General features: G+C 41.6%; 1 protein-coding gene across 2 annotated transcripts in view; it reads right to left on the bottom strand.

Annotated features, from left to right (window-relative positions):
* Nucleotides 1-20,109, bottom strand: part of PLEKHS1 (pleckstrin homology domain containing S1) — a 28,430-nt gene extending 8,321 nt beyond the window's left edge. The window contains exons 1-11 of one of the 2 annotated variants that reach the window (XM_069566723.1): nucleotides 19,914-20,109; nucleotides 17,546-17,592; nucleotides 11,305-11,393; nucleotides 11,086-11,192; nucleotides 10,623-10,757; nucleotides 8,580-8,655; nucleotides 7,382-7,495; nucleotides 5,478-5,603; nucleotides 2,462-2,577; nucleotides 1,763-1,969; nucleotides 961-1,062 (exon numbers count right to left, since the gene is read on the bottom strand). In XM_069566723.1, the coding sequence (XP_069422824.1) occupies nucleotides 961-1,062; nucleotides 1,763-1,969; nucleotides 2,462-2,577; nucleotides 5,478-5,603; nucleotides 7,382-7,495; nucleotides 8,580-8,655; nucleotides 10,623-10,757; nucleotides 11,086-11,192; nucleotides 11,305-11,393; nucleotides 17,546-17,573 (1,100 nt within the window). In that variant the 5' untranslated portion in view covers nucleotides 17,574-17,592; nucleotides 19,914-20,109. The remainder of the gene's footprint in view (nucleotides 1-960; nucleotides 1,063-1,762; nucleotides 1,970-2,461; nucleotides 2,578-5,477; nucleotides 5,604-7,381; nucleotides 7,496-8,579; nucleotides 8,656-10,622; nucleotides 10,758-11,085; nucleotides 11,193-11,304; nucleotides 11,394-17,545; nucleotides 17,593-19,913) is intronic. The other variant, XM_069566724.1, reaches the window with a different exon arrangement.
* Between the last annotated feature and the right edge of the window lie 253 nt (nucleotides 20,110-20,362).

The following is a 20,362-nucleotide window of genomic DNA, read 5'->3' as shown; positions in this document are numbered from 1 at the left end:
GTGGGCTGCCATTTCCTTCTCCAATGCATGAAAGTGAAAAGTGAAAGAAGTCGCTCAGTCGTGTCCAACTCTTGGTGACCCCATGGACTGCAGCCTACCAGGCTCCTCCATCCATGGGATTTTCCAGGCAAGAGTACTGGAGTGGGGTGCCATTGCCTTCTCCAAGAGAAGTCTATAGTTCCTGTCAAGTACTGTGTTGAGCCTTGGATTGTGGGAAGTCTGGAAAAATGGCAAGCTATGGTTCCTGCCCTCTAATAAAATTGTAAGACAGTTGACATGTGATGTTTACGTTAGCAAGCTTTTTTCTCTTATAAAACTCATCTTCCATCAAAATGAGTTACAAAGTCTCAAAAAGAATATAGAGTCAAATAAACAGTGGCCATTCTAAGGAAATTCTCTGCCACACAGTCTTCTGTGTCTGAGTTTCCTGACCAGCAGGTGTTTAGCTGATGTCTGGACATCTTCTACCCTGGCATGCCATTTTCTTTTAGATCTTAGATTCTTGTTGACCTCAGTAACTTCATTCATTCATGAAACGATCACTGGTCATTGATTGGCAATGATTTCCTTGGACCATACATATCCCTGCCTATTCAAAACAGCAGAAATTTACTGTTTCCTGGAACGTTGGGTCCTTCTATACCCACCCACCCTCAGCTGACTCTCCTATACAGTAATATTCTCAATCAAAGACCCTTTATGACAATAGCATGGAGGAAGGCATGGCAACCCACTCCAGTGTTCTTGCCTGGAGAATCCCATGGACAGAGGAGCCTGGCAGGCAATAGTCCACAGGTTTGCAGAGTCGGGCATGACTGAAGGGACTCAGCATGCACGCACAACAGTGACACAAGTCCCAGTTCTCCAGTCAGCTTTGCCACGTACAGTGCTTCAAGGTATGACTCTTGTTTTCATATCATCCAACCCCATTTACAATCAATAACCCTCAAATCTACCTACCATATCCATCCTGCAGCTTCTTTGAGAACAAGATAATTTTTGATGTCAGGAAGAGAAAGGAACACGTTCAGTTTCTGCACTTGGCTTTCATCTGGGATATTACTGTAAGATAAGATGTTTGCAAAAATCAGGCAGCTATCGCAGGCTCTGATCTGTACTTTCTGAGGGGACTTGGCCTCTGACACCTGAGATGGTACTGTCCAGTTAAAGATTATCTAAAACATCTGGAGAAGAACATAGATTTAAGTTCCACATTAATGCCTTCCCTCATCCCTCCTGGAATGGGTTCATGATGGTAGACAATGAAAAAGAAGTAAAAATTGGACTAAATTCATTATATATCACATCAGATTGCACATTTTTCCACTGAAGGAGATACCAAAAAGTTAAAATTGAGAGCAATCTCATCAAATTGTTCTTGGCATCATTTAAAACCTAATTGATCCCCCCCTCGTAGTCTATAACCAAACCTGACATGGCTTGCATGCCCATAATTTTAATAGTAAAATCTGGGTGATGTGCTAACCTGATCAGAATGATCCAAAATGCCAGAATCAGAAAACCCAGCTAACAAAAAAAATTTTTTTAAGTATTTGAAAGCACCACCCACAGCCCAAGAACCACTGTATTCCTAGCTCTGGTAACTTACTGTCCTTAGCCACCACTTCAGTGACAAGGCTAAGGTCAGATTCTTGGCCGAGTTGGAGATTTTTAGGAACTGCTTGAAAATGTGAGTTCTGAGTACAAAAGAAAGTTTGCCTTGCTCTATGGGCCCATAAAGTTTTAGAAATGAAGACTTTACTTGATTAATATAGACAATTGCACAACAGTTAGTGAGGCCGACTGCTTTGTGTCATTCGTGGTCTGTGCTTCGGAATTGGCAGGTGGAAGATAAAAGTGAGTTCCTGAGGCTTGTTCTTGCTGATGAAGCTCCCCATTCTGGATCTCTTCCAGGGGCTGAAATTCCTCTTTGCCATCAACAGACTCAAGGGACAGCTCTTCGAGAAGACTAGAGCATAAGAAGTTAACACAAAAGCTTTCTCAGCATGTCTGTCTACAAATTTCCAGTGTGCAAACCAGATTTAAGTAGCTCACAGCCGTGTAAAAATTAAGTGTTTGAAGTATATCCAACCAGCAGAATCCCAACCACAGTCAGAATTAAATCCAATAGAATTTCCTTCTAAAAATGGATATGGAATCAAAATAGCTCTTTATATTGGGACGGTTTGGAGACAGAAGTCAGAGCATGAGAGATGTAAACGCAAGATAGGAAAGAACTGCCCCACAAGACAGAAAATGTCCCAAGGATGTCACTAACCATTTTCTATAGGTAGGGACACCATTCCCACTTTTTCTTATTTTGAGATAAATAATATGCTGAGCTTGGTCCATGGTAGTGCATCTGTGTTATTATATCAACCCTTGAAATGAGCTGACAGCAGTTGTTCTTGAACAGTACATTAGCTAAGAGCAAATTTTAGAGTATGGTAGTTTTACTTACCAGGATTTCATTGACAAGTAATGACACTCAGCTGTCTTGGAGACCTTGTCTGGACTACGAGGTCCAGTGGGGTGCGTGAGTTCACCAGAATCATTGGGAGCAATAATATTATCCAACTATAGAAAAGAGGCAGAGATGTAAGGACGCAAGTCTACCAATAAGCCAGGTACCTTGTTGCCCCCTCCTTGATGGCTCTGGTCCCTGAAACCGTAAGTACGTCTACCATTCAATGAACAGCGGTGCTTGTTCTGGGAGAATGAACCAGCACGGTTTCTGCAGACTCAGAGTTTGTTTTCTTCTCTTGGGTTCCCCACGCTCCTGATACAAGTACACTACTGGACTAAACTGCTATTTATTTTTTCGTTTCATCACTAGGCATTTAATGACAAGAACTCTTTTTCTATTATAGAATAATATTACCTAGGGTCAAAGGCTCTGACACAATGCAGGGCTGGCCTCTCTCTGTAGAGAGCAGGCTATGCTCACAGGCAGGCAAATTGCTCCAAGGGGCTGTGAAGGTCTAGAAAATACTGCCCTCTGGGGCCTTCCCACCAAGGTGGTCAGAACTGAGTCATTTGGGGCAATGGTTTTCTCAAAATTCCCTAAGGGCTTCCGATGGCCTACCTAAAAATATCATCAACCATTATTGGAATACTTCATTCCAGACAAGCCAGTCTCCCACTATGCCCCTTACAGTGTTTTTCTAGCGCCCATTTCATGCTGTTTTCTTTGACTGGAGTGCCCCTCTTTCTCCTCGGTCCGTGTGCGTGCTAAGTCGCTTCCATCATGTCTGACTCTTTGAGACCCTATGGACCACAGCCTGCCAGGCTCCTCTGTCCATGGCATTCTATAGGCAAGAATACTGGAATGGGTTGCCATGCCCTCTTCCAGGGGATCCTCCCAACCCAGGAATCAAACCCGAGTCTCTTATATCTCCCGTATTAGCAGGCAGATTCTTTACCACTAGCTCCACCTGGGAAGCCCTCCCTTCTGTCTACTGATGCTGTATTCAGGCCTGGCCTAAGGTCTTTCTGACCACATTAGCCACTGCCAACTTTTCCCTTCTCTAAACTTCTATGGCACAGTGTTGCACTTAATTTTTATAAAGGTCTCCCAGTTTGTTTTTTAAGATTATTTTTTTTTTGAGGGGGACTATTTTTAAAGTCTTTGGTGAATTTGTTACAATATTGTTTCTGTTTTATGTTTTGTTTTTTTGGCCACAAGGCACTTGGGATCCTAGCTCCCAATCAGGGCTAGAACCCACGCTCTGTTCACTGGAAGGTGAAGTCTTAACCACTGGACTGCTAGGGAAGTCACCAGCTTAGTTTTATTTGCCTTACTAGACCTTGCATCTCATAAAGCACCTAGAAAATGCCGGACATTATAGCTTAGTGTTCATATCACCTGACTGGTTGGTTCAACTGTCATGAAAAGACTAGTTGCCATCACTGTGTCCCAGAGAACACGGCTGTGAAAAAATCTGGGGTAAAGCAGGGTCCTGTGGTCACATGCTATGCGTTGTATTCTGCTTGGCTGTTTATAATCCACCACTGCATACTAAAGGCACAGAGAATTCTACAGCAAAAGAAGCTTGTGTAAATTACTTTACTGTTTCTAGAACTTACTTGAGCTCAGAATGCTTCCTTCATATGAACACATGTCATCATCCCTGGTTTGAGAACTGCTGCCCCCTCCCCCCAGTTCTGTCTTCCTACCTTCTCTTTCCATTCTCTTCTCTCCATTGTCCACGTTGAATATAGCTGCTGGGTTAATAGTGAGTGCTCAGTTGTGTCCGACTCTTTACGACCCCAGGGACTGTAGCCTTCCAGCCTCCTCTATCCATGGACTTTTCCAGGCAAGAATACTGGAGTGGGCTGCTATTTCCTACTCCAGGGGATCATCCAGACCCAGGGGTTGGACCTCTGTCTCCTGCAATGGCAGGTGGATTCTTTACCACTGAGCCACCTGGAAAGCCCTGGGTTAGCAGTCCTAGAAGATAATTTGGTTTTGCTCTTTCCTGACTGAGAAGCTGCTACTGCCCCCTGTGTTGCCTGTAGCATGAAGTCAACTTGGCATTCATAATCCATCATGGTCTGACTAAGTCTTTTTACTGGTTTTTGTGTGTTTTCCCCCAATAGGTCACTTGTTAGTGTTAGGTTAGAGCTCAGCTAAACTATTCATCACACCCATATCAAATGCCATTTTGTATCTTGAAGCTTTCCCTGACTCCAGTGGAGACAGAAAATCTTTTTTTTCTATTGCCTCCAGGGCTCTTTTGAAAAAAAAAATTTTTATTGACATATAGCTGATTGGCAATGTTAATTTCTACTGTACAGCAAAGTGATTCAGTTATATATTATATAAAGGCATTCTTTTTCATATTCTTTACCTTCATGGTTTATCACAGGTTATTGAACACAGTTCCCTGTGCTATACTATAGGGCCTTGCTGTTTGCTTCCAGAGCTCTTTGACCACACCTCTGCTGGAGCATCGTTCTGTAAGACTGGTAAGACTGAGTTTGGTGGGGGAAGGGGGGCAGGCATGATGTCAGGTCCTTCCTGGCAGCCACCATGCCTAGCACAGGACTGAATTAGCACAAAGAAGGCTCTCAGTGATCAATATACTGATTGGCACATACCACACAGTTTCTCACCCAAGAATATCGTGTCTGTTCATATTTACTGTTTCTATCCAGAAAGACTCCTCAGGTCAATCCCTCAAGTCTAAATTTCACCTGGCATAAAAGGCCAAATATCATCTTCATGGAACCTTCCCTGACCTCTGTCTGAAAGTCAGCTCCCCCTGCCTGCCACCCGTCAGGCCCTCTGAGCATTTTATAAGCATCTCTCTTCAGCATGGAGACTTTTCTGTTGTGTGTCCTGGTTAGCACCTATCAAAGTGTCAACACTATGAGCGCGTCACCTGTGTCTGATTCAGAACCTAGTCTGAGTGCCTGGTAGGGGCTCAGTAAATATTTGTAGAAGGAATAAATGACTAATGGGTGGGAGAGGTTACCTCTAAAAGAATGCTCCGAGGACTAATATAATGGCTGTCTTCGTCTGAATCTTGAGAGATTTCTGATGAGAAGTCATGCGATAGGCGAGCTTCTCTGAGTCCTGGAGAATGTTCTTTCACTAAACGCTGAATCAAGAGATCAAGACAGAATTAATGCTTTTTCTTTTTCTTTGCAAGAGACGGAATTAAACCACATGTTTTCTGGAAAAGGCATAATAGAGTAGTTGGGTTGAGAACATCCGAGGATCTTCCGGGGTTATATCCAGAAGCCTTTATGACTTAAATCTGCTTCTTGAGTCTGGGTCACCACTGATAGAAAATTAGAAGCGCATCTTTCAGGCTTTTCTCTACTATTGGGTCCTGGAACTCAGAACAAGTGATTCTCTCTGGTGCATGGTGTTCTAAGTCACTAAGCTCTGCCACAGAACCCTCACTCCCATCTTTTCCTGCCTTTCACCCAGTGCCATCTGAGAAGGTAAGCAGCCTAGAGTCAAGACACTGTATCTTTTCCCTTTCTGCTCATTGTTCCTTTTCTGTGTTCTGCTTCTATACCTCTATTGTTTCCAATGCAATTTTTTAGCTTTGATCTTGTGATAGTATAAATTATAAGGTTTCAAGGTGATCTAGGTTCCACCGATTATTGCTTCCCTTCCTCATAGATACAGGACATTCTGCAAAGTAGCTGCTTTGCCTGGCAGAAAAATTGTTATATGTATAATTCAGTTCTTTCAAGAACAATACCTTAGAGCAAGAGTGGGGGAGGTGGTGGGTTTGAAAAAAAAAACCCTGAATGTTCTCTAGGAAGGCCTTGAAAGAAAGTGACTTTTTTTTTAAAGATGTATTTAAGTTGTGTCCATTTTTCTAGCTCCAAGCTCATGGAGCCAGGCCATGCTGAATTGAGGATGAGGAAGGTTTCCCATTCTATTTTGGAAACAACAACCACAGCAGCTCCCAACAATGTATGTGGCGGGAACTGGTTGGAATACACCACATGAACAGACAAAATGACCAATAACATTATCTTTAGAGAGAAGGGTATGGAAGTTGAAAAGCAGGAGGGCAAGAGGCATTTTTTGAAAAGAGTTATCCTTCTCAGTCTTGATTCCTATCACCCTTACTACAAATCCCAAGTGAAGTATTTGGCCTGGTGCATTTGATATGCTACAAAAAGCTTTTAAAATAGTTGGAGAGCCTCCAACTAGATAAAACAGGAAGCTAGGCCCTGTTGAGATGTGCCTGGTACCCAGGGGTAAAAAAGGGAAAAAAAAAAGAATGCCAATGGTTACATCTCTAAGGTGCAAAATAGCATCCATGGCAGAAGAAAAAAACACTCAGCCTGTTTGTTAATAATATCCAAAACTAGGCAGCCTGCAAATCTAAGAAAGCTGAGGCATAATTACAAATCACTTTCAAGGGGCAGATGTAGTATAATTTTTTTCTCAAGTGGATTTCATTAGAAATGAAGTCACACACACACAGAAGTAAGACTGATTTGGGTGAATACATGAAATTAATAAGAATCTGATTTTGCCTCAGGAGTACAAATGGTCAAGTGGTGTTTGGGGAATTTTTTTTTTTTTTTTCAGAAGTAATCTTTGCCCTGTGGGTGAAAGGAAAGAGGAGGTTGCCAGCCAGGCTTTTGTTTAGCTGAAGGATCTCCACCCAATGTGGATACCTGGATGTGTATCAAGGAGCATCCAAAATGAAAGAATAGATTTAGAGGTAGGCAGGGCAAGCAGTGAGGCTTATCATGGTAGGTGAAACAGACTAAATATAGGATAGATCCTAGGACCAAGAATCATTCATGATGGGTTAGGCTTTGAGGAAGATGTCAAATACAATTGACTTTGGAATCAGCTAGCTCCAGGCATGGTGTCCTAACAAAGAGAGGTAAATCTGATTACCATGTCTGGAAGACTGTTTCTTGTTATGGTGGCGCCGACAGCCTCTGGTGGGCGGAAAGGTCCAAGGAGAGGGTCTGAAGAGGGCCTTTTATCACCTGATGAGAGTTTCTCCTGCTTATGGAAAAGGAATATTGGAATCAGGGCACAATTGATCCCTGGTCTAGAATGAAACAACAGCCTGGTCTTGGGGTCTTTGCTCCCAGTCTTTGACCACTAGCATTTATACTGCTGGTCAGCCTGCTCCCCATTAAGATTAAAGCTGATCTTGTCCCTCTCCTGTTCCCAAACCCTGGAGGACTTCCAGCCTGGCTTTCAGAGATGCTCTGAGTTTCCCTGTCTTTTCAATCCTGTATCCTTCTGTACCCAGCCCCTTCTAATTATCTGAGTACTTACAGACACACCCTTGCTTTTCCTTTCTCCTTGGCTTCTGCTTTTGTTGTAAGCATAGGACAACCAAGAAACCATGTCAAAATGGTACCTAGAGGCCAGTTTCATTAATAAAGGTCTGTCTTAAGAAAAGTGAAGTGAGAAGTGAAAGTCGCTCAGTCGTGTCCGACTCTTTGAGACCCTATGGACTGTATAGTCCAGGCCAGAATACTGGGGTGGGTAGCCTTTCCCTTCTCTAGGGGATCTTCCCCACCCAGGGACTGAACCCAGGTCTCCCACATTGCAGGTGGATTCTTTACCAGCTGAGCCACAAGGAAAGCCTATCTTAAGAAAGGACTTAGGCAAATTTAGCAAAGGTTCTTATGAAGCAAGTAAACAACTTAAAATTGCTAGCATTTACATCACAGAAACATTCTATTGAAAATGCAAGACAGGTGAGACGCATTTCTATAGAAACCAGCCTGGACTTAGTCATTCCAAAGGTAGCTGTTATGTACTTTGAATAACAATGATGGAAAATACTGTAGTTTCAGCTACTATTGAAAAAAAAAAAAAAAAAGCCACAGTTAAAATTTACCCCTCCTACTCCAGTAATGAAAATCTGAAGTGTCTGTATTTTAGCTTTCTTGTAAAACACAAAAGAATTTTTTTCTATTGTTAATCATAGAAATTACAAGGGTGTACATTCTCTCACTTATTTATTCCTTGTTGAATGCCAGTTGCCAAGTGGGGGAGAGAAGCTTGCATTGTTTTCTTGGGAAAGAGGGCTGTGTTCAGGGGCTCTGCGATTTTATTAGTGATATGGAGTCACCTCTGTATTCTGGTGCGATGCTTTTATATCCCGGCAGAGTGATGACAAGAAGGAGACCCAGTCTTTAATCTTCTCCCTGTTGAAAGAAATAAACTTTCAGCTGGCATGTGGCAACGGTGGTGCCTGCACTCCTTCTGAACCAGAGAATGAGTCTTTTATGAACACTGGAACAGGCAGTGGGGGTAGGTACCAGGCAGAAAAGGACTTCCCCCCCCCTCCCCCGAGTAGTTTAAATGCCCATCCCTGGCATTTAAACATCCCCTCCTCACCACCTCCACACTCACACACTAGAATTAACCCTCATGCCACCTCTGTGAGGAAAGCTCAGAGAAATGGGGAGAAAAGTGGGAGGTAACAGCGTAATCACAGGGTTTGGAGCTTTTGGCTTTGACATGTATTTCTTTTGTGTTCTCAAGCGGCCCCTCATCTGTCAGTGCCATTTTGCAGCTCTCCAGGTGTGTCTCCCGTTAGGGAGTGCGTGTGTTTATGAAGGATGTGTTTGAACGAATGTATATCAATCACACCTCCTTTTCTGTTGACTCTTGGGATGGTTGAAAAGAAAGCTTTTGCCTTGGGGTTGATCTACAGCAGATCCAGTTTCTTCATACTCTGGCTTGAGCGTTCCCTGCCTCCTCCATACTTCTTTCTGCCCTGACTTTAGCCTCTCTGTCAAGCAGATAATCATCTACAAAGGATCCATTAGGCATCTTTGCCAGCACCAGAAGCCCCTCTTAAAAACTGAAGACTCCTTCAGAGATGAGCACAGCCCCTCCCTAATGTATGTAGCTTGCACAGATGTTTGTATACTGGGTTCTTGCAATAAAGTGCCTCTGAGGTGATGGTGATTGTTATGGACTGAATTGTTCCCCCCTAAATTCATGTGCTGAAATCCCAGTCCTCAGTACCTCGGAATGTGACCTTACTTGGAAATCAGGTCGGGTTGTTGTAGATGTAATTAGTGAAGATGAGGTCAGACTGGAGTAGGGCGTCCTAATCCAAGATGACTAGTGTTCTTATAAAAAGGAGAAATTTGGACCCAGAGATGTGCACATAGGAAGAACATTATGTAAAAGATGGAGGTTTGCTGCCGCAGGCCAAGAAACTACCAGAAGTTAGGAATGAGGCCTGGAACAGATCTTCTATAGAACCTCTAGAACTGATGTGGCCCATGACACCTCAAATTCAGACTCCTAGGCTCTAGAACAGTGAGATAACAAATTTCTGTTGTTTTAAGCCACCCAGTTTATGGCACACTGTTATGGCAGCCCTAGGAAATGAATACTGTGATGTGTCAAGGGGCATAATAAAGACTAAAATCATAATTAAGAATGCTAAAGGACTTTACTAGTAAAGAGTCCACCTCCCAGTACAGGAGACAGGTTTGATCCCTGGTCTGGGAATATCCCATATGCCACGAAGCAACTAAGCCCATGAGCCAGAACTATGAGTCTGTGCTCTAGAGGCCAGGAACTGCGGCTGCTGAAGCCCACGCACCCTAGAGCCCGTGCTCCACAAGAGAAGCCATGGCAACGAGAAGCCTGCAGACTGAACCTAGAGAAAACTCCGTGCAGCAGCGAAGACCCAGCACAGCCTAAGCAAACCACAATAAAGGAAAAGACTGCAAGATGCTTTTCAAGGTCGTGGTCATGGGTTTCTTTTTTTTCTCTTTTTGACTTTTTATTTTGTATTTTACTTTGTATTCCCAGGCAGCACTAGAGGTAAAGAACCTGCCTGCCAATGCAGGAGATGTAAGAGATGCGGGTTCGATCCCTGGGTTGGGAAGATCCCCTGAAGGAGGGCATGGCAACCCACTCCAGTATTCTTACCTGGAGAATCCCATGGACAGAGGAGTCTGGCAGGCTACAGTCTACAGGGTCGTGCAATGTCAGACATGACTGAAGTGACTTAGAATGCATGCATGCATAGCTGATTATAAGGTTATGGCTGTTGGTTTCTATTCAAGGCATATTTATTGTTTTAAAATATTTTTGTTTGTTTTTTATTCTACATACAGGAGACACTCCATGTCATCTTACTACTTACCTGTCACAGCCAATGAGGAAGTATTCCCTGTTAGTGGTCTTGATGGACATCACTTCATCAGGGTGACATTTAAACATCTTCTGTACAGACTGCATTTTTTCATGGCTCCTGATGCCAACTTCTACACTGGAATTTCTAGGAGATATGAAGTATTAAACAGATGCAAATACAAAATTAGGAAGAAAACTGGCTAATATTTTTCAATTGTTAAGATCCCAACTGAATAAAACTTTAGATCTGCTTGATCAGTGCTTTGAAAATTGTCCAGTAGTTTTAGAAAATAAGTTTAGATCTGGTTTATCACTGATTAAAAATACTTTGTTCAGCCTAAAACTTAACTGAAAAATTCATATTTCAGTTAGAGTCTTGGTTCCACAAATTAACGTTTGCTAATTCTTTTTCTAATTTGCATGCAACATGTTAGTGTTTGTTGTTGTAAACATTTTCTTGATTGGATACACACCGGTCAATTTCAATAGAACCTCGGTGATGATGGTCTTTGTAATACGAAAGACTAAAGTCCTTTTTCCCACTCTTTGACAGAATGAAAAGCCGCTTTTTCCAAGAGGTCTGAAAAATGAAAACACTTTGCATCTCAGTTAAATCTCAGAGGAAGAGAAAGGATTTAAAAAATGCTCATGAGGCTGGTGGGAGGCCTGTTAAATTTTTTGTGAATACTTACCGCAGAGAAGAAAAGCTGAGGAGGTGGTGATTTAATAAAGTAATCTTGTTTGCGGACTTCATTTTCATAATAGAATGTAAATTGTTTGCCTAGTAAAAGAAAGTGAACAGGACTCAATCTGTTCTCTATAAATTTCTGAGAAGAAATGATTCAATTGAAAAACACTGTTTACCTCTGGAAAGGTCTTCAAATTATTCAGTTACGGAAAAGAACATCTATCATAGGCCAAGAGAACAAAAACCTCAGGACCAAGTGTGCGATTCTTATTCATCCACTGTTAGGACCTTCATTCAGATGACATTTAGAAGCTCTTTAATTCAGCTCACACCTGTCTGGCTCCCTGTCTCTGGAGGAGGTTATTGGCTCTCTAGATGTGAACCAAGATTTGTCTCCATTTCTGTTGAAGCACCAGCCACAGCCAGATAATTCTGCCTTACCCTTTGACTTACCAAACAAAAGCAAATTTACCTGTTATTGAAAATAAGGTGGCTAAGTCATTAAATAAGAGGTTTCCAAATTGTTAGCTACTTCTCTGTAAGGATTGAAATGTAGAGGCAGTTTCAATTTTTCCTATATTTTTTGAGAATGTCTGCAAGAAATATGAACTACTTTCATTATTTAGAAAAAAATTAATGTTGCTAAAATAGAATTTATTTTGAAAAGAAGACTTTGACTTTGCTTTTACATCCAGGCTAAAATTCTATTTCATCCATGGGTTTGGTAAAAGATAGCCTTTACTAAAGAATCTGTCCATGCTTGTGCTCAGCCATGTTCAATTTTTTGTGACCCCATGGACTGTAGCCCACCAGGCTCCTCTGTCCATGGGATTTTTCCAGGCAAGAATACTGGAGTGGGTTGCCATTTTCTACTTTAGGGGGTCTTTCCAACCCAGGAATCAAACCCATGCCAAATCTGACCAAATTTACACTTTGGACAAAGATGTAGTGACAGGATTTACTCTCTTGTTTAAAATAAACAAAATATATAAAATAGTGGTTTTCAAGACACTGGTCATAGGCAATAAAAGTCAATGGACCTTTAACAGACAGGAAACAAACTAGGTGAGCCCCACAATTCCCTTGATGGAGTTTCCAGCCCACAGCACAGAAAAGGGGAACTGAGGTGGGACCAGGTGGACCCCTGAACTAGGGGAAGAAAGATGAGGGTTCAGGGAGATCAAGGCAGCTAGAGCTCACAAGACAGAAGAAAGAGCTACATGAGAGAGAATCCCGGAGACATTAATAAGGTCCCCCTCGTTGGAGAAGGAAAAGGCAGCCCACTCTAGTACTCTTGCCTGGAAAATCCCAGGGACGGAGGAGCCTGGTAGGCTACAGTCCATGGGGTCGCAAAGAGTCGGACATGACTGAGTGACTTCACTTTCAAGTATTCATAGGACTTCCCTCGTGGCTCAGATGGTAAAGCATCTGTCTACAATTCGGAAGACCTGGGTTCGATCCCTCAGTCGGGAAGATTCCCTGGAGAAGGAAACGGCAACCCACTCCAGTACTAGAAAATCCCCTGGACAGAGGAGCCTGGTGCAGGCTACTGTCCATGGGGTCGCAAAGAGTTGGACACGACTGAATGACTTCACTTTCAAGTATTCAAGAATATTTATCAGTATATGTGTGTGGGAAAATTACCCAAGGCCAGATAAAGAACCATTAGAAAAAATTAGAGGAAATCATGCCCAGTGTTCTGGTGGGCCAGAGAAAGTGCTTGTTCCCTCCAGCTAAACTAGCAAAACTGATCATTTTTGGAGTTTTGGGAAGAGTACTCAGGAAAGTCATTCCTCAGTAGTGAGAACTGCTCCAGATCTAGCAAAGCAGAAAAGCAAGTCTTAAAAGCATTGAATTGCTTGCAAGAAACTTAACTGCATCCCAGAAAGAATGCTCAAGGTTTATTTTTTGTTTGTTCAGTTGCTCAGTTGTGTCTAATATTTTGTGACCCCATGGACTGCAGCATGCCAAGCTTCTCTGTCCTTCACCATCTCCTGGAGCTTGCTCAAACTCATGTCCCTTGAGTCGGTGATGCCATTCAACCATCTCATCCTCTGTTGTCCCCTTCTCCTCCTGCCTTCAATCTTTTCAGCAGCAGAGTCTTTTATAATGAGTTGGCTCTTCATATCAGGTGGTCAAAGTATTGGCGCTTCAGCTTCAGCATAAGTCCTTGCAATGAATATTTAGGACTGATTATCTTTAGGATTGATTGGTTTGATTTCCTTGTAGTCTGAGGGACTCTCAAGAGTCTTCTCCGACACCACAGTTCAAAAGCATCAAGTCTTTAGCACTCAGCTTTTTTTATGCTCCAACGCTCACATCTATACAGGTCTACCAGAAAAACCACAGCTTTGAGTATATGGACCTTTGTTGGCAAAATCATGTCTCTGCTTTTTAATATGCTGTCTAGGTTTGCCATAGCTTTTCTTCCAAGGAGCAAGCGTCTTTTAATTTCATGGCTGAAGTCATCATCTGCAGTGATTTCGAAGTCCAAGAAAATAGTCTCTCACTGTTTCCATTGTTTCCCCATCTACTTGCCATGAAGTGATGGGCCCAGAGGCCATGATCTTGGTTTTTTGAATGTTGAGTTTTAAGCCAACTTTTTCATTCTCTTTCACTTTCATCAAGAGGCTTTTTAGTTCCTCTTCACTTTCTACCATAAGGGTGGTGTCATCTGCATATCTGAGGTGATTGATATTTCTCCAGACAATCTTGATTCCAGTTTGTGCTTCTTCCAGCCCAGCGTTTCTCATGATATACTCTGCATATAAGTTAAATAAGCAGGGTGACAATATACAGCCTTAATGTACTCCTTTTCCTATTTGGAACGAGTCTGTTGTTCCATGTCCAGTTCTAACTGTTGCTTCCTGACCTGCATACAGGTTTCTCAAGGGGCAGGTCAGGTGGTCTGGTATTCCCATCTCTCTCAGAATTTTCCACAGTTTATTGTGATCCACACAGTCAAAGGCTTTGGCATAGTCAATAAAGCAGAAGTAGATGTTTTTCTGGAACTCTCTTGCTTTTTTGATGATCCAGCGGATGTTGGCAATTTGATCTCTGGTTCCTCTGCCTTTTCTAAATCCAGCTTGAACATCTAAAAGTTCACAGTTCACGTACTGTTGAAGCCTGGCTTGGAGAATTTTGAACATTACTTTGCTAGCATGTGAAACAAGTGCAATTGCGTGGTAGTTTGAGCATTCTTTGGCATTGCCTTTCTTTGGGATTGGAATGAAAACTGACCTTTTCCAGTCTTGTGGCCATTGCTGAGTTTTCCAAATTTTCTGGCACATTGAGTGCAGCACTTTAATAACATCATATTTTAGGATTTGAAATAGCTCAGCTGGAATTCCTTCACCGCCACTAGCTTTATTTGCAGAGATTCTTCCTAAGGCCTACTTAATTTCTCATTCCAGGATATTTGGCTCTAGCTAAGTGATCACATCATCACATTTATCTGGGTCATTAAGATCTTTTTTTTTTTTTCCATAGAAATAAAAAAATGGCTCAGATGTTAAAGCATCCGCCTCTGATGTGGGAGACCCGGGTTCGATCCCTGGGTTGGGAAGATCCCTTGGAGAAGGAAATGGTAACCCACTCCAGTATTCTTGCCTAGAGAATCCCATGGACAGAGAAGCCTGGTAGGCTACATAGGTCCACAGGGTCGCAAAGAGTCAGACATGACTGAGCGACTTCACTCACTCACTCACTCATCCAGTACCCAACAAGGTAAAATTTGCAAGATCTGGCAACCAATCAAAAGTTACCAGCTATGCAAAGAGGCAGGAAAGCATTATCCATAATGTGGATAATCATCAATACATCAAACCAGGTGTAGAACTGACAGAGATATGATAATTAATAGAGGAGTTCATTAAAACCAGCATTATTAATTTGATTTTTCACATTCAAGAAATTAGATATACAGAAGATATAGCAAAGATCCAAAGTGAACTGGAGATGAAAACTACAATGTCTCAGAAAAACAGTAATACCAGATGGGATTAACAGGACTACCAAAACAAACTCAGAGTGAAAAGCAAAAAAAAAAAAAAAAAGAACCCCAAACATTAAAAAAAGCGCCAGTGCATTGTGGGACAATTTCAAGTGACCTGATTCAATGGACATAGTTTGAGCAAACTTTGGGAGAGTGTGGAGGACAAAGAAGCCTCGTGTGCTGTAGTCCATGAGGCTGAAAAGAATCAGACTCAATTTAGCAACTGAATAACAACAACAATTTAAAGTAATTGGAGTCCTTGAAGTAGAGGAGAAAGGCAGAAAAAATATTTGAAGAAATAATGCTGAAAATTTCACAAATTTAAAGAAAACTGTCTCGGAAATCTAAGCAGCTCAGGAACTCCAAACACAAAATATATGAAGAAAACTGATAAGGAACATCATACCAAATTGCTCAAAATCAGTGATTAAAAAAAAAAAAATCTTTAAAACTATCAGAGGAAGAGAAAAGACATTAATGCATAGAGAAGAAAAAATACAGATGACATTAGATTTCTCATCAGAAACAATGCAAGCAAACAACAACAATAATAAAAACCAGTGGAACAAGATGCTTAAACTATTGAAAGGAAAATAGGTCATTTTAGAGTTTTATATGCAGCAAATATATCTTTCAGAAATGAAGGCAGTTTCAAGACATACTCAGACATACAAAAGTTGAAAGAATTAGGAGGACTGCTTTATAAGATATGTTAAAGGAAATCCTTCAGGTGAAAAATGACACCAGACGGAATCTGAATTTATACAAGTGAATGATGAACACTGAAGTGGTAATGGCAAGGATAAATATGTGGAATATTTTCCTTACTATTCAAAAGATAAAAATTCAATTGACTGTCTACACAAAAAACTTGATATATGTAACAACAATATAGGTGAATCTCAAAAGAATTAAGTTGAGTGAAAGAAACCAAAGAATTCATTCAGTAAGATTCCATTTGTGTAAAGCTCTAGTACGTAGGAATGAACTTAGAATGACAGAAAGCGGAACTGCGGGGAGTAGAATTGGTTCCTGGAGGAAAGAATTATAAAGAAGCACAAGAAGATTACTGGGAGTGATGCGGGTAATAATCTCTTCCTGCGGTGATCATTTCCAAGGCATACACACACAAACCATTTAAAATATGTGCAGTTGGTTGTATGTCAGTTATACCACAATGAAGCTATTTTTCTCGAAATATGAGCAATCCCCAAAGCATATTTGATGATACCTTTTCCGGGCTTGAAATTCTTCAAGGATCGCCAGGCTTCTATGAGGTCAATTCCTGGCACCAAATCTATTCTCTCCCGTCCTATTTTATAGCCATATTCTCCTTGAACACAACCTGCCTCTATCCTACTTCATTGCTTTTGGTCAAACCATCCCTTTCTGCTGAGATATGCTCTCTTTCCCAGTCTCTTTTGAAACTCGATTGGATCATTTCGGATCCAGTTCAAATGCCTTTTCCATAAAACCTCTAGGTTGCCACAACTATGTGTGTGGCTTTTTCCCCCGCTTTTTCTTTAAACTTTACAGCATTTTGCTCTTACCTTTCATAATCTGATTCTGATTGCATGTGCTTATCTTAACTTCTTAGTATAGCTACTCAGATGTGTTTATCTTAACTTCCGAATGAAATTACAAGTTCATTGAGAGCAAAGACTCTTACTAACTAGGCTGTACATCCTTCTGCAATGGGAAGTACTGTAACTTACTAATAATAGGTGCTTTGAATAATTGTTCATTAATATTTATTTTTGAATTGAACTGGATAGTTTGATTTCTAAGTTACTTCATCCTAAATCTGACTTTTCTGTCCAGTCATTTACATGGTGAGGCATATGAGCATGAAGCAAGAACATCTGAATGATGCCCCTTAATCTATCCACATAATACACTTTGGTAACTATTTAGGCAGTTTCTGTCCAAGTGAGAGTTTCCTGTAAAATTAAGGAAATATTTTCCAGTCTTCTCAGGGCTCTAGTGTGCTGTTAATATCAATACCATCTCCATAAAACATTTGATCCATAAAAGTTGGAAAATGCCAAAGTTCTAGATAAGTGAGCTCTTACAAAATAATTAACTGAATCTAACAGTCTCTGCTACATTCTCCACATCAACAACCATTACCCTAGAATGCCACCCATTATCCTTACTAAAACCATCTTCTGTATCCTGTCTACTTTTATGGGAATTGATAATGATTTCCAATAAAAAGGTTTTTCCTTGTGAGAGTATGCCCCTTGGGTACCTGAACTCTTCTGAGGTTTGTGCTCCATTATGGCTGTCTGTTCTCACCTGCAAAAAAGAAGGACTAAGTGTTAGTCCCCAAACAACAGTATGCTTCCCTGATAGCCACTCAGTCACCAAGTGCCAGAATGGCGCTCTCGAATGTTGGTGAGAAGGGTCATCAGCCCCGCTTCCCATTCTGCCCTTGAGGCTGATAGCAGTCATGGTAACGAGAACCATCCCAGCGGCCTGTGCTCACCAAGTGGCAGTTCTGTGGAAGTGTTGCTGGATGACTGAAGGAGCATCTTCCCTGGACTTTCTCCGTTTCTGCCTCTTAAGTGGCTCTGACAAGAGAGCCCCTGGAGACAGAAACACCAAACCAGGGAGACAAGAATAGGGCGGAGGGCAGGATGCTACGGACCAAACGCAGCGGATAAAGCATTCCTGGCTGAAAAGAAGCCCAAGATAAGCTCTTCTCTGTGCCAGGAACTCATTTGCTCTAGAGGGAAACCTGAGAGCAAGAACCAGGGCACACCCCTGTCCTTAAACTGCCTCTGCCATCCGAGAGGCCCGTTCCCACGGCTGCCCAGCCCTAGGAGCTCAGGCTGATATGATCAAACTGAATCTAGAGGTCAAGTCCTTTCCTGCACACATCTGCTGGCAATCTTGTGAATGACATGAGGCCCTGTGAGTAGGGGGGTCCCACAGGATGAAAGCCCAAGGGGCAGGTGTGATCTTTAAATCAGGAATCAAACTTTCACCTTGAATTCATAGGACTCTCAAACAGGAGGCAGCACTGAACAGGGCAGTGGCAGGGTCATCCCAGTAAATGGGAGGAGGCAAAGGGTCCTTTACTATCTGGTTGGCATGAGATCATTCCTCCTCTCCTGAGGGCTCCCTTTCTCCAGCATAAACTCTCATTCCTCCCAAGGTATAAATGATATAAATAACTCATAGAAGTTCTGGAAAGATATATATTCATATCACACACACAATTATTCATTAAATAACTCACGGGTGAAGGATGAAAGTATTTGAAAAGCACTTTGTCCCTTACCATCCCTGTGTGCTGCTTGCTGCGTGCGTGTGTTCTCAGTCACGTCTGACTCTTTTGTGAACCCATGGACTGTAACCAATCAGGCTCCTCTGTCCATGGAATTTTCTAGGCAGGAGTATTGGAGGGGGTGCCATTTCCTCCTCCAGGGGATCTTCCTGACCCAGGGATCAGATCCACGTCTCTTGCGGATCCTCCATTGGCAGGCTGATTCTTTACCAGCTGAACAACCGGGGAATCCTATATACTATGTACTATATACTATACTCTCCATATAAACAAACAAACATAGTATACTATATGTATGTATGTATATTATATGTGTGTACATATGTACATGTTAACCTCTCTACACCTCTGTTTCTTCATCTATAAAATGGAAGCGATACTATCACCACCCTCATAGGATTTGTCAGCATTACTTGAGATAATCTGGCAAGGAGCATTCAGTAATTTATAGGTGCTTAACAAGTGCTGCTTGTTAGGTCATGTCCAGTTCAGAGAGTCTATTGACTGCTTCATAATGACTGGCATGTACTAAGTGACTAATACATTCCAAGCATTTTTAAGCAAAACCTGTAAAATAGATTTTATATGTTTATGTATGTCAATGGATTTCATATATATGTATACATATCTGGATTTCATATAACATATATTGCATACTATATATATGCAATTTAATTTCTATTATATCAAATTCAAATTATTTTTATGAAATCCAGTATATGTATACATATATATGAAATCTACTATTACATGCACATGAAAACATAAAATCTATTATATAAACTCTGCTTATATAAGCAAAACTTTAATATTATCTATCACATGTATGAAATCTAATGAGATTCACCATAACGTAATAATGAGATACAACAATACTATAAAGTTTTCATTATTCTTACAGTAATACAATATCCATTTTACAGACTAGGAAACTGTTACCAGAGAGATTAAGTAATTTGCTTTTGATCACATAACTAAGAAAAAGCAGAGTCAGAATCATAACTTGAGAGCTGGTGTCTGAACTACTTTTCTCTTCCTTTTATCTGAGAAAAAAAGAATTAAATCTGTTCATAGTTTGCCTTTTATTTCTTGTCATTGCCCCCAAACAAAAAAGCTTTTCAGATTTAGCTCTTTGATCTTGTTCAGGAGACTCGACCCAGTCTTGTTGCCTAACCTGTTCATTATAATGAAATCTGATGAGTGTGATCCCAAGAGGTCCTATTTCCCTCTGATGGTACAGCCCAAGAAGGTTATGAAGAAAGAGTCGCGACAGCCCAGATTGGCATAGCCTTGAGAACCCAAACTCATCATGTCAAGCAGTACTTACTAGAAGCCAGGTGGTCGCTAGTGTGCTTCTCAGCAGAGTGCACTGTTCCTGTGTCTCTTGAACTCACCCCTGCTCACTCTGAGCTCTGAGGATTAAGTACAAGCTTTGTTTGAAATGTGAGCCAACGGGAAATTCCCAAACTTCTACCTTCGGGCAGATTTTACTCTTGCCCCAAGCTGAAGGAAGCTGGTGACCCGAGGGAAGTCCTGGGCTTTCATTCTTCTTGTGGTTTGGCAGAGAACTGCCCTTGGCATTCCAGGTGTCTAACAACAAAATGAAAACAAACATATAAAAGTTCCTGCCAGACTTTGGACCATGATCACAATGGCTGTTATTGAAAACAGTGCCAGCTCAGTCTTGACCTCCTAAGGCGACCACCAGTGAAACAATTCCTTTGCTACCCACCCATCCAAACCCTCCCCAAACCTCCTAGGGAAGTTAGGAAGGGT

This window comes from Ovis canadensis, chromosome 22 (genome assembly GCF_042477335.2).
Source record: "Ovis canadensis isolate MfBH-ARS-UI-01 breed Bighorn chromosome 22, ARS-UI_OviCan_v2, whole genome shotgun sequence".
In the NCBI taxonomy this organism is placed as follows: Eukaryota; Metazoa; Chordata; class Mammalia; order Artiodactyla; family Bovidae; genus Ovis; species Ovis canadensis.
Note: the sequence above shows the minus strand (reverse complement) of the source record. Positions and strands in the feature narration are given on the sequence as shown.